The sequence below is a fragment of the Moschus berezovskii genome, chromosome 7 (assembly GCF_049115385.1).
Source record: "Moschus berezovskii isolate FMDL1 chromosome 7, NW_MosBer_1.0, whole genome shotgun sequence".
Lineage (NCBI taxonomy): Eukaryota > Metazoa > Chordata > Mammalia > Artiodactyla > Moschidae > Moschus > Moschus berezovskii.
In genome coordinates, this window is record NC_142466.1 from 53,495,286 (window position 1) to 53,516,586 (window position 21,301).

At 39.1% G+C, this 21,301-nt stretch overlaps 1 protein-coding gene across 2 annotated transcripts in view; it reads left to right on the forward strand.

The window, feature by feature from the left end:
• The window catches only part of SMC5 (structural maintenance of chromosomes 5), a 108,756-nt gene that overhangs the window by 9,502 nt on the left and 77,953 nt on the right, over positions 1-21,301 (forward strand). For both annotated transcript variants that reach the window (XM_055428375.2, XM_088837929.1), the window contains exon 3: positions 4,094-4,146. In XM_055428375.2, coding sequence (XP_055284350.1) covers positions 4,094-4,146 — 53 coding nt within the window. The remainder of the gene's footprint in view (positions 1-4,093; positions 4,147-21,301) is intronic.

Below are 21,301 nucleotides of genomic sequence, written 5' to 3' on the forward strand. Positions count from 1 at the left end.
TCAACAAAAGAGTCTGAAATGCAGTAGTTGGATGCAGTCTCAGAAACGACAGAATGATCTCTGTTCATTTCCAAGGCAAACCATTCAGTATCACAGTAATCCAAGTCTATGCCCCGACCGGTAATGCTGTAAGAAACTGAAGTTGAATGGTTCTGTAAAGACCTCCAAAACCTTCTAGAACTAACACCCAAAGAAGAATCCTTTTCATTTTAGGGGACTGGAAAGCAAAAGTAGGAAGTCAAGAAATAGCTGGTTCCAAATAGAAAAAGGAGTACGTCAAGGTTGTATATTGTCACCCTGCTTATTTAACTTATATGCAAAGTACATCATGAGGAACACTGGGCTGGAAGAAGCACAAGCTGGAGTCAAGATTGCCAGGAAAAATATCAATAACCTCAGATATGCAGATGACACCACCCTTATGGCAGAAAGTTAAGAGGAACTAAAAAGCCTCTTGATGAAAGTGAAAGAAGAGAGTGAAAAAGTTGGCTTAAAGCTCAACATTCAGAAAACTAAGATCATGGCATCTGGTTCCATCACTTCATGGGAAATGGATGGGGAAACAGTAGAAACAGTGTCAGACTTTTTTGGGCTCCAAAATCACAGCAGATGGTGATTGCAGCCATGAAATTAAAAGACGTTTACTCCTTGGAAGGAAAGTTATGACCAACCTAGATAGCATATTTAAAAGCAGAGACATTACTTTACCAACAAAGGTCCATCTGGTCAAGGCTGTGGTTTTTCCAGTGGTCATGTATGGATGTGAGGGTTGGACTGTGAAGAAAGCTGAGCGCTGAAGAATTGATGCTTTTACCTGTGGTGTTGGAGAAGACTCTTGAGAATCCCTTGGACTGCAAGGAGATCCAACCAGTCCATTCTAAAGGAGATCAGTCCTGGGTGTTCATTGGAAGGACTGATGCTAAAGCTGAAACTCCAATACTTTGGCCACCTCTTGCGAAGAGTTGACTCATTGGAAAAGACCCTGATGCTAGGAGGGATTGGGGGCAGGAGGAGAAGGGGTTGACAGAGGATGAGATGGCTGGATGGCATCACCGACTCAATGGACATGGGTTTGGGTGGACTCTGGGAGTTGGTGATGGACAGGGAGGCCTGGCGTGCTGTGATTCTTGGGGTCGCAAAGAGTCGGACACGACTGAGTGACTGAACTGAACTGAGCGCCTCAAAAATTCTGCTTTCTAGGTGCCCTAGTCAGATTTTGTGCATTTATACTGGGTGAAATCATGGAAATACTTATAGAAGTATTGTTTGCGGTAAATTCTGGAATAGTCAAATATAATTGAATATTATATGACAATAAAACTTTGGCTCATTGGTTAATATCAAAAACAATTTTAAGGAAATAGCCATCTTGGAAAAAAATATGTAATGTGAGTTTTTTTCTGGAACAGTCCAAAAATATTTGGAGTGAAAACAAAAGCAAAGGAATTATCAGTTTAGAGATAATTAAATCAGTTTAGAGATTACATTTGTTGTTTCATTTTTTAAACTTTTAATTTTATATAGGAGTATAGCAGATTAACAACATTGTGATAGTTTCAGCTGGACAGCAAAGGTACTCAGCCGTGCATATACATGTGTCCATTCTCACCCAAACTCACCTCCCATCCAGGCTGCCACATAACATTGAGTAGAGTTTCCTGTGCTATATAGTAGGACCTTATTGGTTATTATTTAAAATATATAACAGTGTGTACATGTCGATCCCAAACTCCTAACTATTCCTTCCCCTATTTCTTCCCCATTAATTGAGAGAAAAAGAATGCAATTAGCATGAATTAAGGAATGTCAGATCAGTGATCACTTCCTTAAACTGGTAGATATATAATTGTTTTGTTATTTCTAAACAGTTCATGAAGTTTGTATATACTGTTGATATATATTTCACATAAAAACATGTTTTAAAAAGAAAGTCTAAAACTTGAGTTACTTCACTGTAAAATATTTTTAAAACATGAAATGATTCTTTTATTCTTCTAAAACTACTGTAAATATTACAATATAATCAAAGTGATAGTATAGGTTTTTAAGCAAGGCTTAATATTTAATGTGCCAGCTTACGTGGCAGGTGATAAAGAATCTACCTGCTAACACAGGAGATGCAGGTTCCATCCCTGGGACCGAAAAATGTTCTGTGGAAGAAAATGACAACCCAATCCAGTATGCTTGCCTGGAGAATCTCATGAACAGAAGGAGCTGGTCCATGGTGTTACAAAAGAGTCAGACACAACTTAGCAACTAAACAACAGCAAAATTTAATGTAGGTTACAAGGTTGATTTATATACCTCTTAAGATTATAAATAACTTATTCAAAACAAAATTTTTAATGCCATAAGGGAGGCATTTATGAGGTAGAAAAGATCCTGCTTTGGTAATGATTGATTTTGTAACCTGAGTCAGTTGTCTGGAATTCAGTTTTTATTTCAGAGAACGGGTTGGAGTAGATAATTTCCAAAGACATACTCAGATTTTTATTGATACTAAGTGATGTTTGTTTTTTGGCTGTACTGCACCACTTCTGGGATTTTAGTTCCCCAACCAGGAATCTTAACACAGGCCTGTGACAGTGAACGTGCCAGTTGTAACCACTGGACTGCCAGGGAATTCCCTATATGTAGTTTTTTAAATTGTCAGAAATTGTTTATTAAATAGTTGTCTCTCTGTAATGGTCTGCTGGATTGTATTCCAAGGGCTGCCATAGTCAGAATGGATTGGGCTGTAACAATTTTTACCAACCTTCTTATTTCTTTTTGTTGTGAAGATACATCTGTCTTCACCCTTGAGTGGTAGGCTTTTTAAAGGAGGCTGTGAAGTGCAGTTTTCTTAGATGACAGATTGCAGACCTTTGTGTATTCACAGATGTGCTCAGGGGATGTCCAAGTTCTTAGCAAAAAAAATTTTAATGTTCTATTTCTATTTAAATGCAGTATGAAAATTTAGTACAAGCATGTTCTGCACCACTGGTACAAGTACTTTATAATAAGAACTGCCTTCTAATTTTTTCATTTCTTCCGTTTGGTACCAAGTATTTTAATTATTGCAACCTAATGAGCAGATGCCCCACTCCTAAAAAAATGCCACTGTTTTCCTTATTTATGAAAAAACTGAAACAGAGATGTTAAGTAACCTGATCAAGGTGAAACAGCTTGTATATGGCAGAGTTGAGATTTGAACTGGACACGGTCTATGTTGAAACCTGTACTCTTGATCATTAAACTGTACTTTTTTGTTACAGGAACAGACTTTCTTTTTCATCTTTCTGGTTCTCAGTTTCATCATCTATAAAATGGATATAATACATATCTCATAAATTTGCTCATGAGTATTAAATGAGAAATTGTATATCAAGTACTTAGAACATAAACATAGTAATGCTTAATAAATGTTAACTGTTGTGGTTATAATTATCATCATCATAGTCATTACCACTATCAAAAAAATAGTTATTTGCAAGGTGTATTTCTCACCTTTTTTGAGTATTAATTATAGCCTAATTTAAGATCAAATCTGATATTTTTAGGCCCAGGGTCCTTTTTCATACTTTACACTCACATACCTATAAGAAGTAGCTTAAATACATCTATTTTATGATATAAATTGTGCTCACTTAAATGTATTTACTATATTTATTGGACTTTTTAAAAAGTGTTTGGTGATAGGTGTATACTAATTAACAGCAGGGTGGGTACTTTCAGAGTGATTATTAATAGTATTTAATCTCTGCAGCTCCATAGAAGTACTCAGGATCTGGAGCTTGATAACTTGGGCTCAGATTTTTGCTCTGCACTACTTACTGTTAATTACTTTGTCATGGAGTTTGTAAGAGGCTGTTAGACACATAGAAAGATCAATAAATACTAGAATATTAAAATATCGGTATCTTGGAATATTATCATCTGTGAGTGGAAACAGTGGAGGAGCCTAAGTCAGGAAAGGGTACAGTTAGAAAGTGAAGGGAATGAATGTACAGAATAGTTATTGAAAGAATCTTGATCTGACAAATAATAATAACTTTACTACATCTCACCTGGAAATGTCACCACACAGCTCACTTTGTCTTTTTTTATATCTTAGGTTGGCTTTTTTGTGAAGAGAGGATGTTCCAAAGGCATGGTTGAAATTGAATTGTAAGTGTTAAAAGTACTGAAACCATTTTTTTTCTGCATTATTTCATAGTTTATGTTCATGCATTCCTGATGACTTTAGTCAAGAGTAATAATACAGAGTTTATTGTTGTTGTTCAGTCGCTAAGTCATGTCTGACTGTTTGCAACCCCATGGACTGCAGCACTCCAGGCTTCCCTGTCCTTCACTATCTCCTGGAGTTTGCTCAGATTCACGTCTAATAGTTGATGATGCTATCTAACCATCACATCCTCTGACACTGCCTTCTCCTTTTGCCTTCAGTCTTTCCTAGCATCAGGGAATTTTTCAGTGAGTTGGCTGTTCACATCAGATGCCAAAGTATGGGAGCTTCAGCATCAGTCCTTAAAATGAACATGTAGGGTTGATTTCTTTTAAGATTGACTAGTTTGATCTCCTTGCTGTCCAAGGGAATGTCAGGAGTCATCTCTAGCACCACAGTTCTACTTCATTGGTTCTTCAGTGCTCAGCCTTCTTTATTTTCCAACTCTCACATTCATACATGACTACTGGAAAAACTGTAACTTTGACTATATGAACCTTCGTCGGCAAAATGATATCTTTGCTTCTTAATACGCAATCTAGGTTTGTCATAGCTTTCCTTCTAAGGTGCAAGTGTCTTAATTTTGTGGCTGCAGTCACTGTCTGCAGTAATTTTGGAGCCCAAGAAAATAAAGTCTGCTTCCACTTTGCCCCCCTTTATTTGCCATGAAGGGATGTGACTGGATGCCATGATCTTAAGTTTTTTGAATGTTGAGTTTTAAGCCAACTTTTTCACTCTTTCATCCTCATCAAGAGGCTCTTTAGTTTCTCTTCACTTTCTGCCTTTAGAGTAATATCATCTGCATGTCTGAGGTTGGTATTTCTCTTGGCAGTCTTGATTCCAGCTTGTGATTCATCCAGCCCAGCATTTTTCATAATGTACTCTGTATAGAGGTTAAATAGATGGAATGACAGTATACAGCCTTATGGTACTCATTTTACAAGTTTTAACCAGTCCATGAAAGGTTCTAACTGGTTCTAAAGGTTGCTTCTTGACCAGCATACAGGTTTCTCAGGAGGCAGGTAAGGCGGTATTCCCATCTCTTTAAGATTTTCTAGTTTGTTGTGATCCACACAGTCAAAGGCTTTACTATAGTCAATGAAGCAGAAGTAGATTTTTTTCTGGAAATTGGCTTCTCTGTGATCCAATGAATGTTGGCGGTTTCATCTCTGTTTCCTCTGCCTTCTCTAAACCCACTTGTACATCTGGAAGTTCTTAGTTCACATACTGTTGAAGCCAAGCTTGAAGGATTTTCAGTATAACCATACTAGCATGCAAAGTGTGCATGATTATACAATAGTTTGTAGATTGACACTGTCCTTCTCTGGGATTGGAATGAAAACTGACCTTTTCCAGTACTCTGACCACTGCTGAGTTTTCCAAATTTGCTGACATACTGAGTACAGCCTTCTACAGCATCATCTTTTAGGATTTTAAATAGCTCAGCTGGAATTCTATTCCCTTCACTAACCTTGTTTGTAGTAAAGCTTCCTAAGGCCCACTTGACTTCACTCTAGGATGTCAAGCTCTTGGTGAGTGACCATACCATCTTTGTTATCTGGATCATTAAGACCGTTTTGCATAGTTCTTCTGTGTATTCTTTCCACCTCTTTTTAACCTGTTCTGCTTCTGTTAGGTCCTTACTGTTTCTGTCCTTTATCATGCTCATTTTTGCATGAAGTGTTCCCCTGATATCTTATATCATCAGGCCTTCTTATCTCTTCTATTTTCTGGAACTCTGCATTTGGTTGGGTATGTCTTTCCCTTTTGCCCTTGCTATTTGCTTCTTTTCTCAGCTATGTGTAAAGCCTCCTTACACAACCATTTTGCCTTCTTGGGTTTCTTTTTCTTTGGGGTGGTTTTGGTCACTGCTTCATGTACAAGGTTATGGACCTCTGTCCATAGTTCTTCAGACACTGGCTACCAGATCTAATCTCTTGAATCTGTTCATCACCTCTACTGTATGATTGAAAGGAATTTGAATTAGGTCATACCTGAATGGCCTAGTGGTTTTTCCTACTTTCTTCAAGTTAAGCCTGAGTTTTGCAACGAGGAGCTGATTATCTGAGCCACAGCTCCAGGTCTTGGTTTTACCGACTGTATAGAGTTTCACCATCTTTGACTGCAAAGAATATGATCAGTCTTATTTCAGTATTGACCATTTGGTGATGTGTGTATGTAGTGTCATCGCTTGTGTTTTTATAAGAGGGTGTTTGCTATGTCCAGTGTGTTCTCTTGAGAAAACTGTTAGCCTTTGCCCTGTTTCATTTTGTACTCCAAGGCCAAACTTGCCTGTTACTTTAGGTATCTCTTGACTTCCTACTCTTGCATTCCAGTACCCTGTGATGAAAAGGACATCTTTTTTTGGTTAGTTCTAGAAGGTCTTAGAGGTCTTAATAGAATTGTTCAACTTCAGCTTCTAAAGCATTGGTGGTATAATACTATATTATGACATTAATATTAGAAATAATACTTAAGGACTACTTCATCCAGCAAAGTAAGTTTCTTTTTTCTTTAATGCATCTTTTAAAACCTGAATTGTAAGAACTTTTTTCTGGAAAAATTAGAAATTTATGGGAGATATATACCACTATTAAATATTCATTATTCAGTTGCAGTATTTTTACAAACTTAAGCTTTTTTTTTTTTATCTTTCAGAAATATTTATTTATTTGGCTGCATCTCGGTTGCACCCACAGGATCATTGTTAAGGCATGCAGGCTTCTTTCTGGTGGTGACATGCAGGCTCTAGAGCTTTAGTAACTGCGATACACAGTCTCTCTATTTGTGGCTCTGGCTCCCTAGTTGTGCACTGGCTTAGTTGCTCTGCAACATGTGGGTTCTTAGTCCCCTGACCAGGGATCAAACCTGCATCCCTTGCATTGGAAGGCAGATTTTTAACCACTGAACCAGCAGGGAAATTCTTTTATGTTTTTCTAATTTTTGAAAGCAAAATACTTGATTGTTAGAAAAAAAGCTTAATCTAAGGTTATAAAAAGATGAAAATGAAGGTCCTCTTGACAATTCCACTTCTGGAAACAACCTTTGTTAATAGTTTGGTGAATTTCTTGTATGGCAAAAACTTGGCATTTATGTCACCATTTTCTGTTCCCTCCCTTATGGCAGAAATCAATAATTCATTATAGTATTTCTTTTCCCTTAACCTAGATATTCTAAGTCTACCGCTCTTGGCAGTGATTTCTGATGGATGAGAGTTCCTCTCCAAGATGAAAGCAGTATATCCTTCATGTATATACTTTGTTTTTAATACATAAAAAGCGTGTGCACAATATGTGCATTCTTTAGATGATTTTTAGATCATTTTTTGGAATGTTAATAGAAAGTTATTGAATTTGCATAGCTGAAATAGCTCTTAAAAATACCTAATAGCCCTGTCATTTTATGGGATATAAAGAAATTATCTTTTTATTCAAAAATTGTTGGAAAATTTTAAAATTTATGTAGAGAAAGAGGCCCACATGTAAGGAAACAGTTAAGAGATTATGTTCAACTTACTAAAATATAATGGTGGTATTTTACTGAAGGATATAAAACTAAGGTCTGAATAAATGGGGAAGCTTATTATGTTCTAAAAATATAAAATTGCAATCATCATCAGCATGTCAGTCATTTCCACACTAATGCGTAAATTTGATATAATTCCAGTGAGAGTCTCAGCAGTTTATAAGTTGATTATAAAGTTCATCTGGAGGAATAAATGTGCCAGAAATCCAAGAGGTTTTGAAAAAGCATTTGTGTAACAGATGTTAAAGTGAACAGTAAAGCTTAATGTATGATGTTGTGTTTGTTCCATCACTGCAGCTAAGTGATTCAGTTTTACATATATCTATTCATTTTCAGATTCTTTTCCTATATAGGTTATTGCAGAATATTGAGTAGAGTTTCCTGTGCAATATAGGAGATCTCTGTTGATTATTTTATATATAGTAGTGTGTATATTTTAATCCCAAACTCCTAATTTATCCCTTTCCCCCACATGTCCTCACCTGGTGACCTCAAATCTGCTTTGGAAATCTGAGTCTGTTTCTGTTTTGCAAATAAGTTCATTTGTATCACTTTTTTTTTTTTTAAAGATTCCACACATATGTGTTAACATATGATATTTATTTTTCTCTGAGTTACCTCACTTAGTATGATCATTTCTAGGTCCATCATGTTGCTGCAGATGACATTATTTCATTCTTTTTAATGGCTGAGTAATACTCCATTGTATATGTGTACCACACCTTCTTTATACATGTCTCTGTTGATGGACATTTAGGTTGCTTCCATTTCTTGGCTCTTTTAAATAGTGTAAATCATATGGTAATTCTGTGTTTTGTTTCTTAGGGAATCTCCATACTGTTCTTTGTAGTGGCTGTACCAATTTGCATTCCCACCAATAGTACAGGAGTTTTTCCTTTTCTCCACACCTCTCTAGCATTTATTGTTTTAGAGTTTTTTGATGATGGCCATTTTGACTAGTGTGAAGTGATACCTCATTATAGTTTTGATTTGCATTTCTCTAACAATTAGTGATGTTGAGCATCTTTTCAAATGTGTTTGTTAAGATCATCTGTATGCCTTCTTTAGAGAAATGTCTTTAAGTCTTCTGTCTGTTGTTTGCTTGGGTTTGTTTTTGATATTGAGCTGCATGAGCATTTGTATATTTTGGAAATTCATCCCTTGTCAGCTGCTTCATTTGCAATTCCCATTCTGAGGATTGTCTTTTCGTCTTGTTTATAGTTTGCTTTGCTTTGCAGAAGCTTTCAAGTTAAATAGGTCCCATTTGTTTATTTTTGCTTTTATTTTCATTACTGTAGATAATGCTGTGATTTATGTCAAAGGGTGTTCTGCCTATGTTTTCCTTTCCTCTAAGAGTTTTATAATATCCAGCCTTACGTTCAGGTCTTTAATCCATCTTGAGTTTATTTTTGTGAGTGGTGTTAGAGAACGTTCTGATTTCATTTTTTTACATGTAGCTGTCAAGTTAATAAAGCTGTTAATAGTATGGTATTAGTACAGAAAAATTAGAGGAATAGAATGAAGAAAATAGTAACAGTTCTAAACATATATAAGAGTTTATTTTATTGAGAGTTGGTATGTAAGGTAGGTTTGTAAAGGTGGCTATGTAAGCATGGGGTATAAATTTGGGTATAAATTACTGCAGGCTTCCCAGGTGGCTCAGCTGGTAAAGAATTCACCTGCAGGGCGGGAGACCTGGGTTCGACCCCTGGATTGGGACGATCCCCTGGAGAAGGGAATGGCTCCCCACTCCAGTATCCTGGCCTGGAGAATTCCATAGACTGTATAGTCCATGGGGTCACAAAGAGTCAGACACAACTGAGTGACTTTCATTCTCCCAGGTTTAGTTAAGTTCAGTTGCTGAGTCATGTCTGACTCTTTGCAACCCCATGGATGGAGTACATCAGGCTTCCCTGTCCATCAGGAACTCCCGGAGCTTGCTCAACTCATGTCAATTGAGTCGGTGATGCCATCCAACCATCTCATCCTCTGTTGTCCCCTTCTCTTCCTTCCTTCAGTCTTCCCCAGCGTAAGGTCTTTTCCAGTGAGTGACTTCTTCACATCAGGTGGCCAAAGTATTGGAGTTTCAGCTTTATCATCGTCCTTCCAATGAATATTCAGGACTGATTTCCTTTAGGATTCACTGGTTGGATCTCCTTGCAGTCCAAGGGACTCTCAAGACTCTTCTCCAATACCACAGTTCAAAAGCATCAATTCTTTGGCGCTCAGCTTTCTTTATAGTCCAACTCTCACATCCATACATAACGACTGGAAAAACTGGAACTTTGACTAGCTGGACCTTTGTCATCAAGTAATGTCTCTGCTTTTTAATGTGCTGTCTAGGTTGGTCATAGCTTTTCTTCCAAGGAGCAGACATCTTTTAATTTCATGGCTGCAGTCACCATCTGCAGTGATTTTGGAGCCCAAGAAAATAAACTATGTCACTGTTTTCATTGTTTCCTCATCTATTTGCCATGAAGTGATGGGACCAGATGCCACGATCTTAGTTTTCTGAATGTTGAGTTTTAAGACAGCTTTTTCACTTTCCTCTTTCACTTTTATCAAGAGGCTGTTTAGTTCTTCGCTTTTTGCCATAAGTATCATCCACATATTTCAGGTTATTGATACTTCTACCGGAAATCTTAACTCCAGCTTGTGCTTCATCCAGCCTGGCATTTCACATGATAAACTCTGCATGTAAGTTAAATAAGCAGTGTGACAATATACAGCCCTGACGTACTCCTTTCCCAATTTTGAACCAAGTCCGTTGTTTCATGTCTGGTTTTAACTGTTGCTTCTTGACCTGCATACAGGTTTCACAGGAGGCAGGTAAGGTGGTCTGCTATTCCCATCTAGTCAAGCATTTTCCAGTTTGTTGTGATCTACACAGTCAAAGACTTTGGCATAATCAATAAAGCAGAAGTAGATGTTCTTCTGGAATTCTCTTGCTTTTTTGATGATCCAGTGGATGTTGGCAATTTGATCTCTGATTCCCCTGCCTTTTCTAAATCCAGCTTGAACATCTGCAAGTTCATGGTTCATGTACTATTGAAACCTGGCTTGGAGAATTTTTAGCATTACTTTGCTAGTGTGTGAGATGAGTGCAATTGTGCAGTAGTTTGAACATTCTTTGGCATTGCCTTTCTTTGGGATTGGAATAAAAACTGACCTTTTCCAGTCCTGTGGCCACTGATGCGTTTTCCAAATTTGCTGGCATATTGAGTGCAGTACTTTTAACAGAATCATCTTTTAGGATTTGAAATAGTTCAAGTGGAATTCCATCACCTCCAGTAATTTTGTTCGTAGTGATGCTTTCTAAGGCCCGCTTAACTTCACATTCCAGGATGTGTAGCTCTAGGTTTGTGATCACACCATAATGTTTATCTGGGTCGTGAAGATTGTTTTTGTATAGTTCTGTGTTTTCTTGCCACCTCTTTTTAATATCTTCTGCTTCTGTTAGGTCCATACCATTTCTGTCCTTTATTGTGCCCATCTTTGCATGAAATGTTCCCTTGGTATCTCCAATTTTCTTGAAGAGATCTCTAGTCTTTCCCATTCTATTGTTTTCCTCTATTTGTTTGCATTGATCACTGAGGAAGGCTTTCTTATCTCTCCATGCTGTTCTTTGGAACTCTGCGTTCAAATGGAATTATCTTTCCTTTTCTCCTTTGCCTTTAGCATCTCTTCTTTTCTCAGCTATTTGTAAGGCCTCCTCAGACAACCATTTTACCTTTTTGCATTTCTTTTTCTTTGGGATGGTCTTGATCACTGCCTCCTGTACAGTGTCACGAACCTCCGTCCATAGTTCTTCAGGCCCTCTGTCTATCATATCTAATCTTGAATTTACTTGTCACTTCTACTGTATAATCGTAAGGGATTTGATTTAGTTCATACCTGAATGGTCTAGTGGTTTTCCCTACTTTCTTCAATTTAGGTCTGAATTTGGCACTAAGGAGTTCATGATCTGAGCCACAGTCAGTTCCCGGTCTTCTTTTTGCTGACTGTTTAGAGCTTCTCTATCTTTGGCTGCAAAGAATATAAACCGTTTGATTTCGATATTGACCATCTGGTAACGTCCACGTGTAGAGTCTTCTCTTGTGTTGTTGGAAGAGGGCGTTTGCTCTGACCAGTGCGTTCTCTTGGCAAAACTGTTACCTTTTCCTTGCTCCATTTTGTACTCCAAGGCCGAATTTGCCTTTTACTCCAGGTATGTCTTAACTTCCTCCTTTTGCATTCCAGTTCCCTAAAATAAAAAGGAATCTTTTTTGGGTATTAGTTCTAGAAGGTCTTGTAGGTCTTCATAGAACCATTCAACTTCAGCTTCTTCAGCATTATCGGTTAGGTCATAGACTTGGATTACTGTGATATTGAATGGTTTGCCTTGGAAATGAACAGAGATCATTCTGTCGTTTTTGAGATTGCATCCAAATACTGCATTTCGGACTCTCGTTGACTATGATGGCTACTCCATGTCTTCTAAGGAATTCTTATCCACAGTAGTAGATATAATGGTCATCTCAGTTAAATTCACCCATTCCAGTCCACTTTAGTTCACTGATTCCTAAAATGTCAGTGTTCACTCTTGCCATCTCCTGTTTGACCACTTCTAATTTACCTTGGAACCAGTCTGTTGTTCCATGTACAGTTCTGACTGTTGCTTCCTGACCTGCATACAGGTTTCTCAAGAGGCAGGTCAGGTTGTCTGGTATTCCCATCTCTTTCAGAATTTTCCACAGTTTATTGTGATCCACACAGTCAAAGGCTTTGGCATAGTCAGTGAAGCAGAAATAGATGTTTTTCTGGAACTCTCTTGCTTTCGCCATGATCCAGCGGATGTTGGCAATTTGATCTCTGGTGCCTCTGCCTTTTCTGAAACCTGCTTGAACATCTGAGAGTTCTTGGTTCACATATTGCTGAAGCCTGGCTTGGAGAACTTTGAGCATGACTTTACTAGCGTGTGAGATGAGTGCAATTGTGCAGTAGTTTGGGCATTCTTTGGCATTCCCTTTCTTTGGGATTGGAATGAAGACTGACCTTTTCCAGTCCTGTGACCACTGCTGAGTTTTCCAAATTTGCTGGCATATTGAGTGCAGCACTTTCACAGCATCATCTTTCAAGATTTGAAATAGCTCAACTGGAATTCCATCACCTCCACTAGCTTTGTTCGTAGTGATGCTTTCTAAGGCCCACTTGACTTCACATTCCAAGATGTCTGGCTCTAGGTCAGTGATCACGTTATCGTGACTATCTTGGTCGTGAAGATCTTTTTGTACAGTTCTTCTGTGTATTCTTGCCACCTCTTAATATCTTCTGCTTCTGTTAAGTCCATACCATTTCTGTCCTTTATTGAGCCCATCTTTGCATGAAATGTTCCCTTGATATCTCTAATTTTCTTGAAAAGATCTCTTGTTTTTCCTATTCTGTTGTTTTCCTCTATTTCTTTGCATTGATCGCTGAGGAAGGCTTTCTTATCTCTCCTTGCTATTCTTTGGAACTCTGCATTCAGATGCTTATATCTTTCCTTTTCTCCTTTGCTCTTCGCTTCTCTTCTTTTACAGCTATTTGTAAGGCCTCCTCAGACAGCCATTTCGCTCTTTTGCATTTCTTTTCCATGGGGATGGTCTTGGTCCCTGTCTCCTGTACAGTGTCAGGAACCTCTGTCCAGAGTTCATCAGGAACTCTATCTGTCAGATCTAATCCCTTAAATCTATTTCTCACTTGCACTGTATAATCATAAGGGATTTGATTGACCATATCTGAATGGTCTAGTGGTTTTCCCTACTTTCTTCAATTTAAGTCTGAATTTGGCAATAAGGAGTTCATGATCTGAGCCACAGTCAGCTCCAGGTCTTGTTTTTGCTAACTATATAGAGCTTCTCCATCTTTGGCTGCAAAGAATATAATCAATCTGATTTCGGTGTTGGCCATCTGGTGATGTCCATGTGTAGAGTCTTCTCTTGTGTTGTTGGAAGAGGGTGTTTGATATGACCAGTGCGTTCTCTTGACAAAACTCTTATTAGCCTTTGCCCTGCTTCATTCCGTGCTCCAAGGCCAAATTTGCCTGTTACTCCAGGTGTTTCTTGACTTCCTACTTTTGCATTCCAGTCCCCTATAATGAAAAGGACATCTTTTTTGGGTGTTAGTTCTAAAAGGTCTTGTAGGTCTTCAAAGAACCGTTCAGCTTCTTCAGCGTTACTGGTTGGGGCATAGGCCTGGATTACTGTAATATTGAATGGTTTGCCTTGGAAACGAACAGAAATCATTCTGTCGTTTTTAAGATTGCATCCAAGTACTGCATTTCGGACTCTTTCGTTGACCATGATGGCTACTCCATTTCTTCTAAGGGATTCCTGCCAAAGTAGTAGATATAATGGTCATCTGAGTTAAATTCACCCATTCCAGTCAATTTTAATTCACTGATTCCTAGAATGTCTATGTTCACTCTTGCGATCTCCTGTTTGACCACTTCCAAATAGGAAAAGGAGTACGTCAAGACTGTATATTGTCACCTTGCTTATTTAACTTATATGCAGAGTACATCATGAGGAATGCTGGGCTGGCAGAAGCACAAGCTGGAATCAAGATTGCCAGGAGAAATATCAATAACCTCAGATATGCAGATGACACTACCCTTATGGCAGAAAGTGAAGAGGAACTAAAAAGCCTCTTGATGAAAGTGAAAGAGGAGAGTGAAAAGGTTGGCTTGAAGTTCAACATTCAGAAAACGAAGATCATGGCATCTGGTCCCATCACTTCATGGGAAATAGATGGGGAGACAGTGGAAACAGTGTCAGACTTTATTTTTTTTGGGCTCCAAAATCACTGCAGATGCTGATTGAAGCCATGAAATTAAAAGACGCTTACTCCTTGGAAGGAAAGTTATGACCAACCTTGATAGTATATTAAAAAGCAGAGACATTACTTTGCCATCAAAGGTCCGTCTAGTCAAGGCTGTGGTTTTTCCTGTGGTCATGTATGGATGTGAGAGTTGGACTGTGAAGAAAGCTGAGTGCCGAAGAATTGATGCTTTTGAACTGTGGTGTTGGAGAAGACTCTTGAGAGAGTCCCTTGTACTACAAGGAGAGCCAACCCGTCCATTCTAAAGGAGATCAATCCTGGGTGTTCATTGGAAGGACTGATGCTAAAGCTGAAACTGCAATACTTTGGCCACCTCATGCGACGAGTTGACTCACTGGAAAAGACTCTGATGTTGGGAAAGGTTGCGGGCGGGAGGAGAAGGGGACGACAGAGAATGAGATGGCTGGATGGCATCACCCACTCTGTGGGTATGAGTTTGAGTGAACTCTGGGAGTTGGTGATGGACAGGGAGGCCTGGCGTGCTGTGATTCATGGGGTCGCGGAGAGTCGGACACAACTGAGCGACTGAACTGAATTTACCTTGATTCCTAGGCCTAACATTTCAGGTTCCTTTCCAAAGTGGCAGAGTAGTAAAGAATCCACCTGCTAGGGCAGGAGATGTAAGAGATGCGGGTTCAATTCGTCGGTTAGGAAGATCCCCTGAAGAAGGAAATGGCAAACCACCCCTGTGTTCTTGCCTGGAAAATTGCATGGACAGAGGAGACTGGCAGGCTGCAGTCCATGGGTTCACAAATAGTTTGTTGGACACAGCCTAGCACATAAATTACTCAAACTGAGTTGAAATAATTGGCTGTTAGTTGTTTAAAACAGATAAATTTAGAGCTTTATCAGGTAGCCCTGTACATAAGTAAAATCTTGATTTGTTAAAGACTGAGTGAAAAAATATGTATGTTTAAAAAGAATAGAAAAATGGTGTAGAATATTTTAAATTTCAGGAAAGGGAAAGATCTTTCTCAGTAAAACAGGATAGCCAATAACCATATAAAGGAAGATAGAAGGCACTCTAAGGAAGAGAAGGCTGTTTTGATGCCCGGAACTGCTTGGCCTCTGCCCAACCGTGTGATAAGGTAGGCTGAGGATAGCAGGTCTTCACTTAATATAGGCTGGGACCTGGGACTGTTTCTCAGAATACTTGAACATAGGCAAATATCCCCTGAAGCAACAGAATACAGAGAAACTATAAGGGACTGAAAATAACTGCACACACGGAAGTTTTTACAATTATAAACAATAAGATACAGAAAAAGCCATAAACCGACAAGTACCAGTAGCAAAAGCAGGGTACTGTGTGTGATTCTTGCACACAGCACCACCAAGGTGGTGGGCAGGGTGGCGGGCAGATTATCTAAGCTATACCTCCTGCCCAACCCACATAACCTGCCCCTGTTGTTACCTGTTTTAAGGACCCAAACAACTCCTCTTTTGGAGTGCATGGGTACCAGACTCATGTTTTCACTCCCTCATGCTGCAGCATGAGCCCTCGAAAACCTTGCCTGGAAAAGAAAAAAAAATAGGAAATTTAGGCTCCATAAAAATTCAGCCCAAAATAATGGTGCCATAATAAAAAGTGAGTGACAGATGGAAGGAAACATTTTCAGCACAGATAATATGTACATGTCTTAAAATTACTAAGATTTCAATATCTCATTAAGTTAGTAAAAATTATAAACAACAATAGGAAGTAAGCAAAGAAGTTTAATACAAAGTAATATAAATTATAAGTATATTTTAAAAAAACTACATCTCACTAGTTACAAAGGAAATCAAGATGATTATTTTCCTCTCAGCTTAGAAAAATTTAAAGTTCAATCATATGAAGTTACAGAAAAGAGAATCCCGTCATGCTCTATTGTGGCAGTATAGGCACTATATCCTATTCTGCTGTATGTATTAAATTTTAAATACAAGTATTCTTTGGTCCAGTCACTGTTCTAGAGAATGATTGCTCACTGGCATAAAGTAGCTTTTTCCTAATTTTAATGATGAAAATTATGAATAACTCAGATGTCCATTGCCTGAAAAATGGCTAAACAAATTGTGATATATCCATACCATAACACATTATTGAGCCATGCAAAGGACTGAAGTACTGATAGATCCTGTAACATGGGTAAACCTTGCAAAGATGATGCTTGGTGAGGAAACTAGACACAAAAGATTGAATATTGTGTGATTCCATTTATATGCTGCTGCTGCTAAGTCACTTCAGTCGTGTCTGACTCTCTGCGACCCCATAGACGGCAGCCCACCAGGCTCCCCCGTCCCTGGGATTCTCCAGGCAAGAACACTGGAGTGGGTTGCCATTCCTTCTCCATCCAGTTATATGAAATGTCCAGAATAAGTAAATTCATGAGACAAAAAATAGATTAGTGGTTGCTGGGGTTTGAGTGGAGGAAAGAATGAGAAGTGACTGGTTTAACAGGTATGGGCTCTTCTTTTGAGTGATAAAAATATTCTGAAATTAGATTCTATGATTTGTGAATTATATCTCAGTTTAAAAAACACAAGCATACCTTGTTTCATTTGCTTTGCAGATGTGTTTATACAAATTAAAGTTTTGATGCAACCCTGCATTGTTAAATGATGGTTAGCATTTTTTAGAAATAAAATATTTTTACTAAGGTAGGTTATTTTTTTAGATATAATGCTTTTGCACACTTTTAGACTACAGTATAGTATAAACATAACTTTCATTTGTACTGGGAAACCAAAAAATTGATGCAGTACACTTTATTGCAATGTTTACTTTATTGCAGTTCTCTGGAACCAAACCTGCAATGTATCTGAGCTATGGCTGTAATTACAAAGATACTCCTAGGTTAGCATTGATCATGATGGTTTCCTAGATACTGAAACTGAAAAAGTATACTAAACCAAGTATATTTATAAAACTCAGAGGGAGTATTAACATTTAAGTTTCAGAAGTCCATTAAGGATGGCTTTTGGTCTTCAGCACCCCTGACTTTTTACTCTGTCACCAAAGCCCAGTTGTCTTCTTGTTTTCTAAGTGAAAGTTGCTCAGTCATGTCTGACTCTTTGCAATCCCATGGACTGTAGTTCTCTGTCCATGGGGTTTTCCAGGCAAGTGTACTGGAGTGGGTTGCCATTTCCTTCTCCAGGGGATCTTCCCGTCCTAGGGATTGAACCCAGGTCTTCCGCATTGTAGGCAGACACTTTACCATCTGAGCCAGCAGGGAAGCTCAAAGGTTAACTGTTCTGGTGTTCAGTAGCTACTTGCTCTAACAATCTAACCAGTGACTATTAACCAGAGTTCTGTTACGAGGTCTGGCTGCTGCTGCTGCTGCTAAGTCACTTCAGTCGTGTCCGACTCTGTGTGACCCCATAGACGGCAGCCCACCAGACTCCCCCGTCCCTGGGATTCTCCAGGCAAGAACACTGGAGTGGGTTACCATTTCCTTCTCCAGTGTGTGACAGTGAAGTCGCTCAGTCATGTCTGACTCGTAGTGACCCCATGGACTGCAGCCTACCAGGCTCCTCCGTCCATGGGATTTTCTAGGCAAGAGTACTGGAGTGGCTTGCCATTGCCTTCTCCGACCAGGTCTGGCACAAGGGAGGATTTCCTCTCCACACACTCAACATGATTATGTTGTGCTCTTTTGTTCCATCAGGGTCCTTGTGGCTTTGAGAATACCAAGCCAAAAATGGCTGATTATCAGTCGTCAGAACTGTCATTGCTGTTGAATGGGGGCACTGACTGGTCGTATTCATTGAAGGGAATGGTGGGTAGAATAAATGGTCTCTGACATGCATTTATGCAGTCATTTTTCAAATATTTCTTAGTACATTGAGGGATACAGCATTCTTTTTTGGGGGGAACAGCTTTCTGCCGTCTTGGAATATATTGTTGTTGTTTAGTCGCTCAGCCATGTCTGACTCTTTGCGACCCTGTGTACTGCAGCACACCAGGCTTCCCTGTCCTTCATGATCTCCTAGAGCTTGCTCGAACTTATGTCCATTGAGTCAGTGATGCCATCCAGACATTTTGTCCTCTGTCATCCCCTTCTCCTCCTGACTTCAGTTTTTGCTAGCATCAGGGTCTTTCGTAATGAGTTGGCTCTTCACATCGGGTGGCCAAAGAATTGGAGCTTCAGCTTTAGGATCAGTCCTTCCAGTGATTATTGAGGACTGATTTCGTTTAGAATGGACTGGTTGGATCTCCTTGCTGTTCAAAGGACTCTCAAGAGTCTTCTACAACACCACAGACCATAGCATCAATTCTTTAGCTGTCAGCCTTGTTTATGGTCCAACTCTCATATCCATACATGACTACTGGAAAAACCATAGCTTTGACTATATGTATCTTGGCAAAGTGATGTCTCTGCTTTTTAATACTATCTAGGTTGGTCATACCTTTTCTTCCAAGGAACAAGCATCTTTTAATTTCGCGGCTGCAATCACCATTTGCAGTGATTTTGGAGCCCAAGAAAATACAGTCTGTCACTGTTTCCATTGTTTCCCCATATGTTTGCCATGAAGTGATGGACCAGATGCCATGATCTTAGTTTTTTGAATGTTGAGTTTTAACAACTTTTTCACTGTCCTCTTTCACTTTCATCAAGAGGCTCTTTAGTTCCTCTTTGCTTTCTGCCACAAGGGTGGTGTCATCTGCATATCTGAGGTTATTGATATTTCTCCCGGCAATCTTGATTCCAGCTTGCGCTTCATACAGCCTGGCATTTTGCTTGATACACTCTGTATGTAGGTTAAATAAGCAGGGTGATAATATACAGCCTTGACCTACTTCTTTCCCAGTTTTGAACGAGTCCATTGTTCCATATCCAGCTCTAACTGTTGCTTCTGGACCTGCATACAGATTTTTCAGGAGGCAGGTACAGTGGTCTGGTATTTCCATTTCTTTAAGAATTTTCCACAGTTTATTGTGATTCACACAGTCAAAGGCTTTAGTGTAGTCAGTGAGGCAGAAGTAGATGTTTTTCTGGAATTCCCTTCTTTTTTGTATGATCCAGCGGATATTGGCAATTTGATCTCTGGTTCTTCTGCCTTTTCTAAATCCAGATTTTACATCTGAAAGTTCTTGGTTCACATACTGTTGAAGCCTAGCTTGAACGATTTTGAGCATTACCTTGCTAGCATATGAAATGAGTGCAGCTGTATGGTAGTTTGAACATTCTTTGGAATTGCCCTTTATTGGGATTGGAATGAAAACTGACTTTTTCCATTCTTGGGGCCGCTGCTGAGTTTTCCAAATTTGCTGGCATATTGAGTAAAGCACTTTCACAGCATCATTTTTTAGAATTTGAAATAACTCAGCTGCAATTCCATCACTTTAACTCGCCTGTTCTTAGTATTGCTTCCAAAGGCCCACTTGACTTCACACTCCAGAATGTCTGGCTCTGTCTACATGAGTTATCACACTGTCGTGGTTATCTGTGTCATTGAGACCTTTAGTTCTTCTGTGTTTTCTTGTCACTTCTTCTTAATATCTTCTGCTTCTGTTAGGTCCATACCATTTCTGTTCTTTATTGTGCTTATCTTTGCATGAAATGTTCCCTTGGTGTATATATAATTTTCTTGAAGAGATCTTTAGGCTTCCCTTTCTGTTGTTATCTTCTATTTCTTTGCATTGATCACTGAGGAAGGCTTTCTTTTCTCTCTTTGCTATTCTTTGGAACTCTGCATTCAGATGGGTATATCTTTCCTTTTCTCCTTTACTTTTTGCTTCTCTTCTTTTCTCAGCTATTTGTAAGGTCTCCTCAGACAACCATTTTGCCTTTTTCTTGGGGATGGTTTTGGTCACTGCCTCCTGTATAATATTTCGAATATATGTCTGTAGTTCTTCAGGCACTTTGTCTATCACATCTAATCCCTTGAATCCATTTGTCACCTCCAGTGTATAATCATAAGGAATTTGATGTAGGTTGTACCAGTGTTCTTGCCTGGAGAATCCCAGGGATGGCGGAGCCTGGTGGGCTGCCATCTTTGTGGTCGCACAGAGTCAGACACAACTGAAGTGACTTAGCAGCAGCAGTACCTGAATGGCCTAGTCGTTTTCCCTACTTTCTTCAATTTAAGTCTGAATTTTGCAATAAGGAACTCATGATCTGAACCACAGTCAAGCTCCCAGTCTTGTTTTTGCTGACTGTATAGAACTTCTCCATCTTTGCAAAGAATGCAGTTAGTCTGATTTCAGTGTTGACCATCTGGTGACGTCCATGTGTAGCAGCGTCTCTTGTGCTGTTAGCAGGGGATGTTTGCTGTGACCAGCGCCTTCTCTTGGCAGAACTCTCGTTAGTCTTTGCCCGCTTCATTCTCTACTCTTAATGCCAACCTTGCCTGTTACTCCAGGTATCTCTCTCTCTCTAAAAAATTAATTAATTTATTTTAATTGGAGGCTACTTTACAATATTGTAGTGGTTTTTGCCATACATTGACTTCAGGTATCTCTTGACTTCCTGCTTTTGCATTCCAGTCCCCTGTGATGAAAAGGACCTTTGTTTTCTTTTGGTGTTACTACTAGAAGGGAACCATTCAGCTTTTTTGGCATTAGTGGCTGGGACATAGACTTGGTTACTGTGATGTTGAATGGTTTGCCTTATAAACAAACAGAGATCATTTTGTCGTTTTTGAGATGGCACCCAAGTACTGCATTTCATGTAGAGGAATCTGTAAATGCTAAGACCCCGAAGTGGTACACAGTGTCACTGGGTTGTG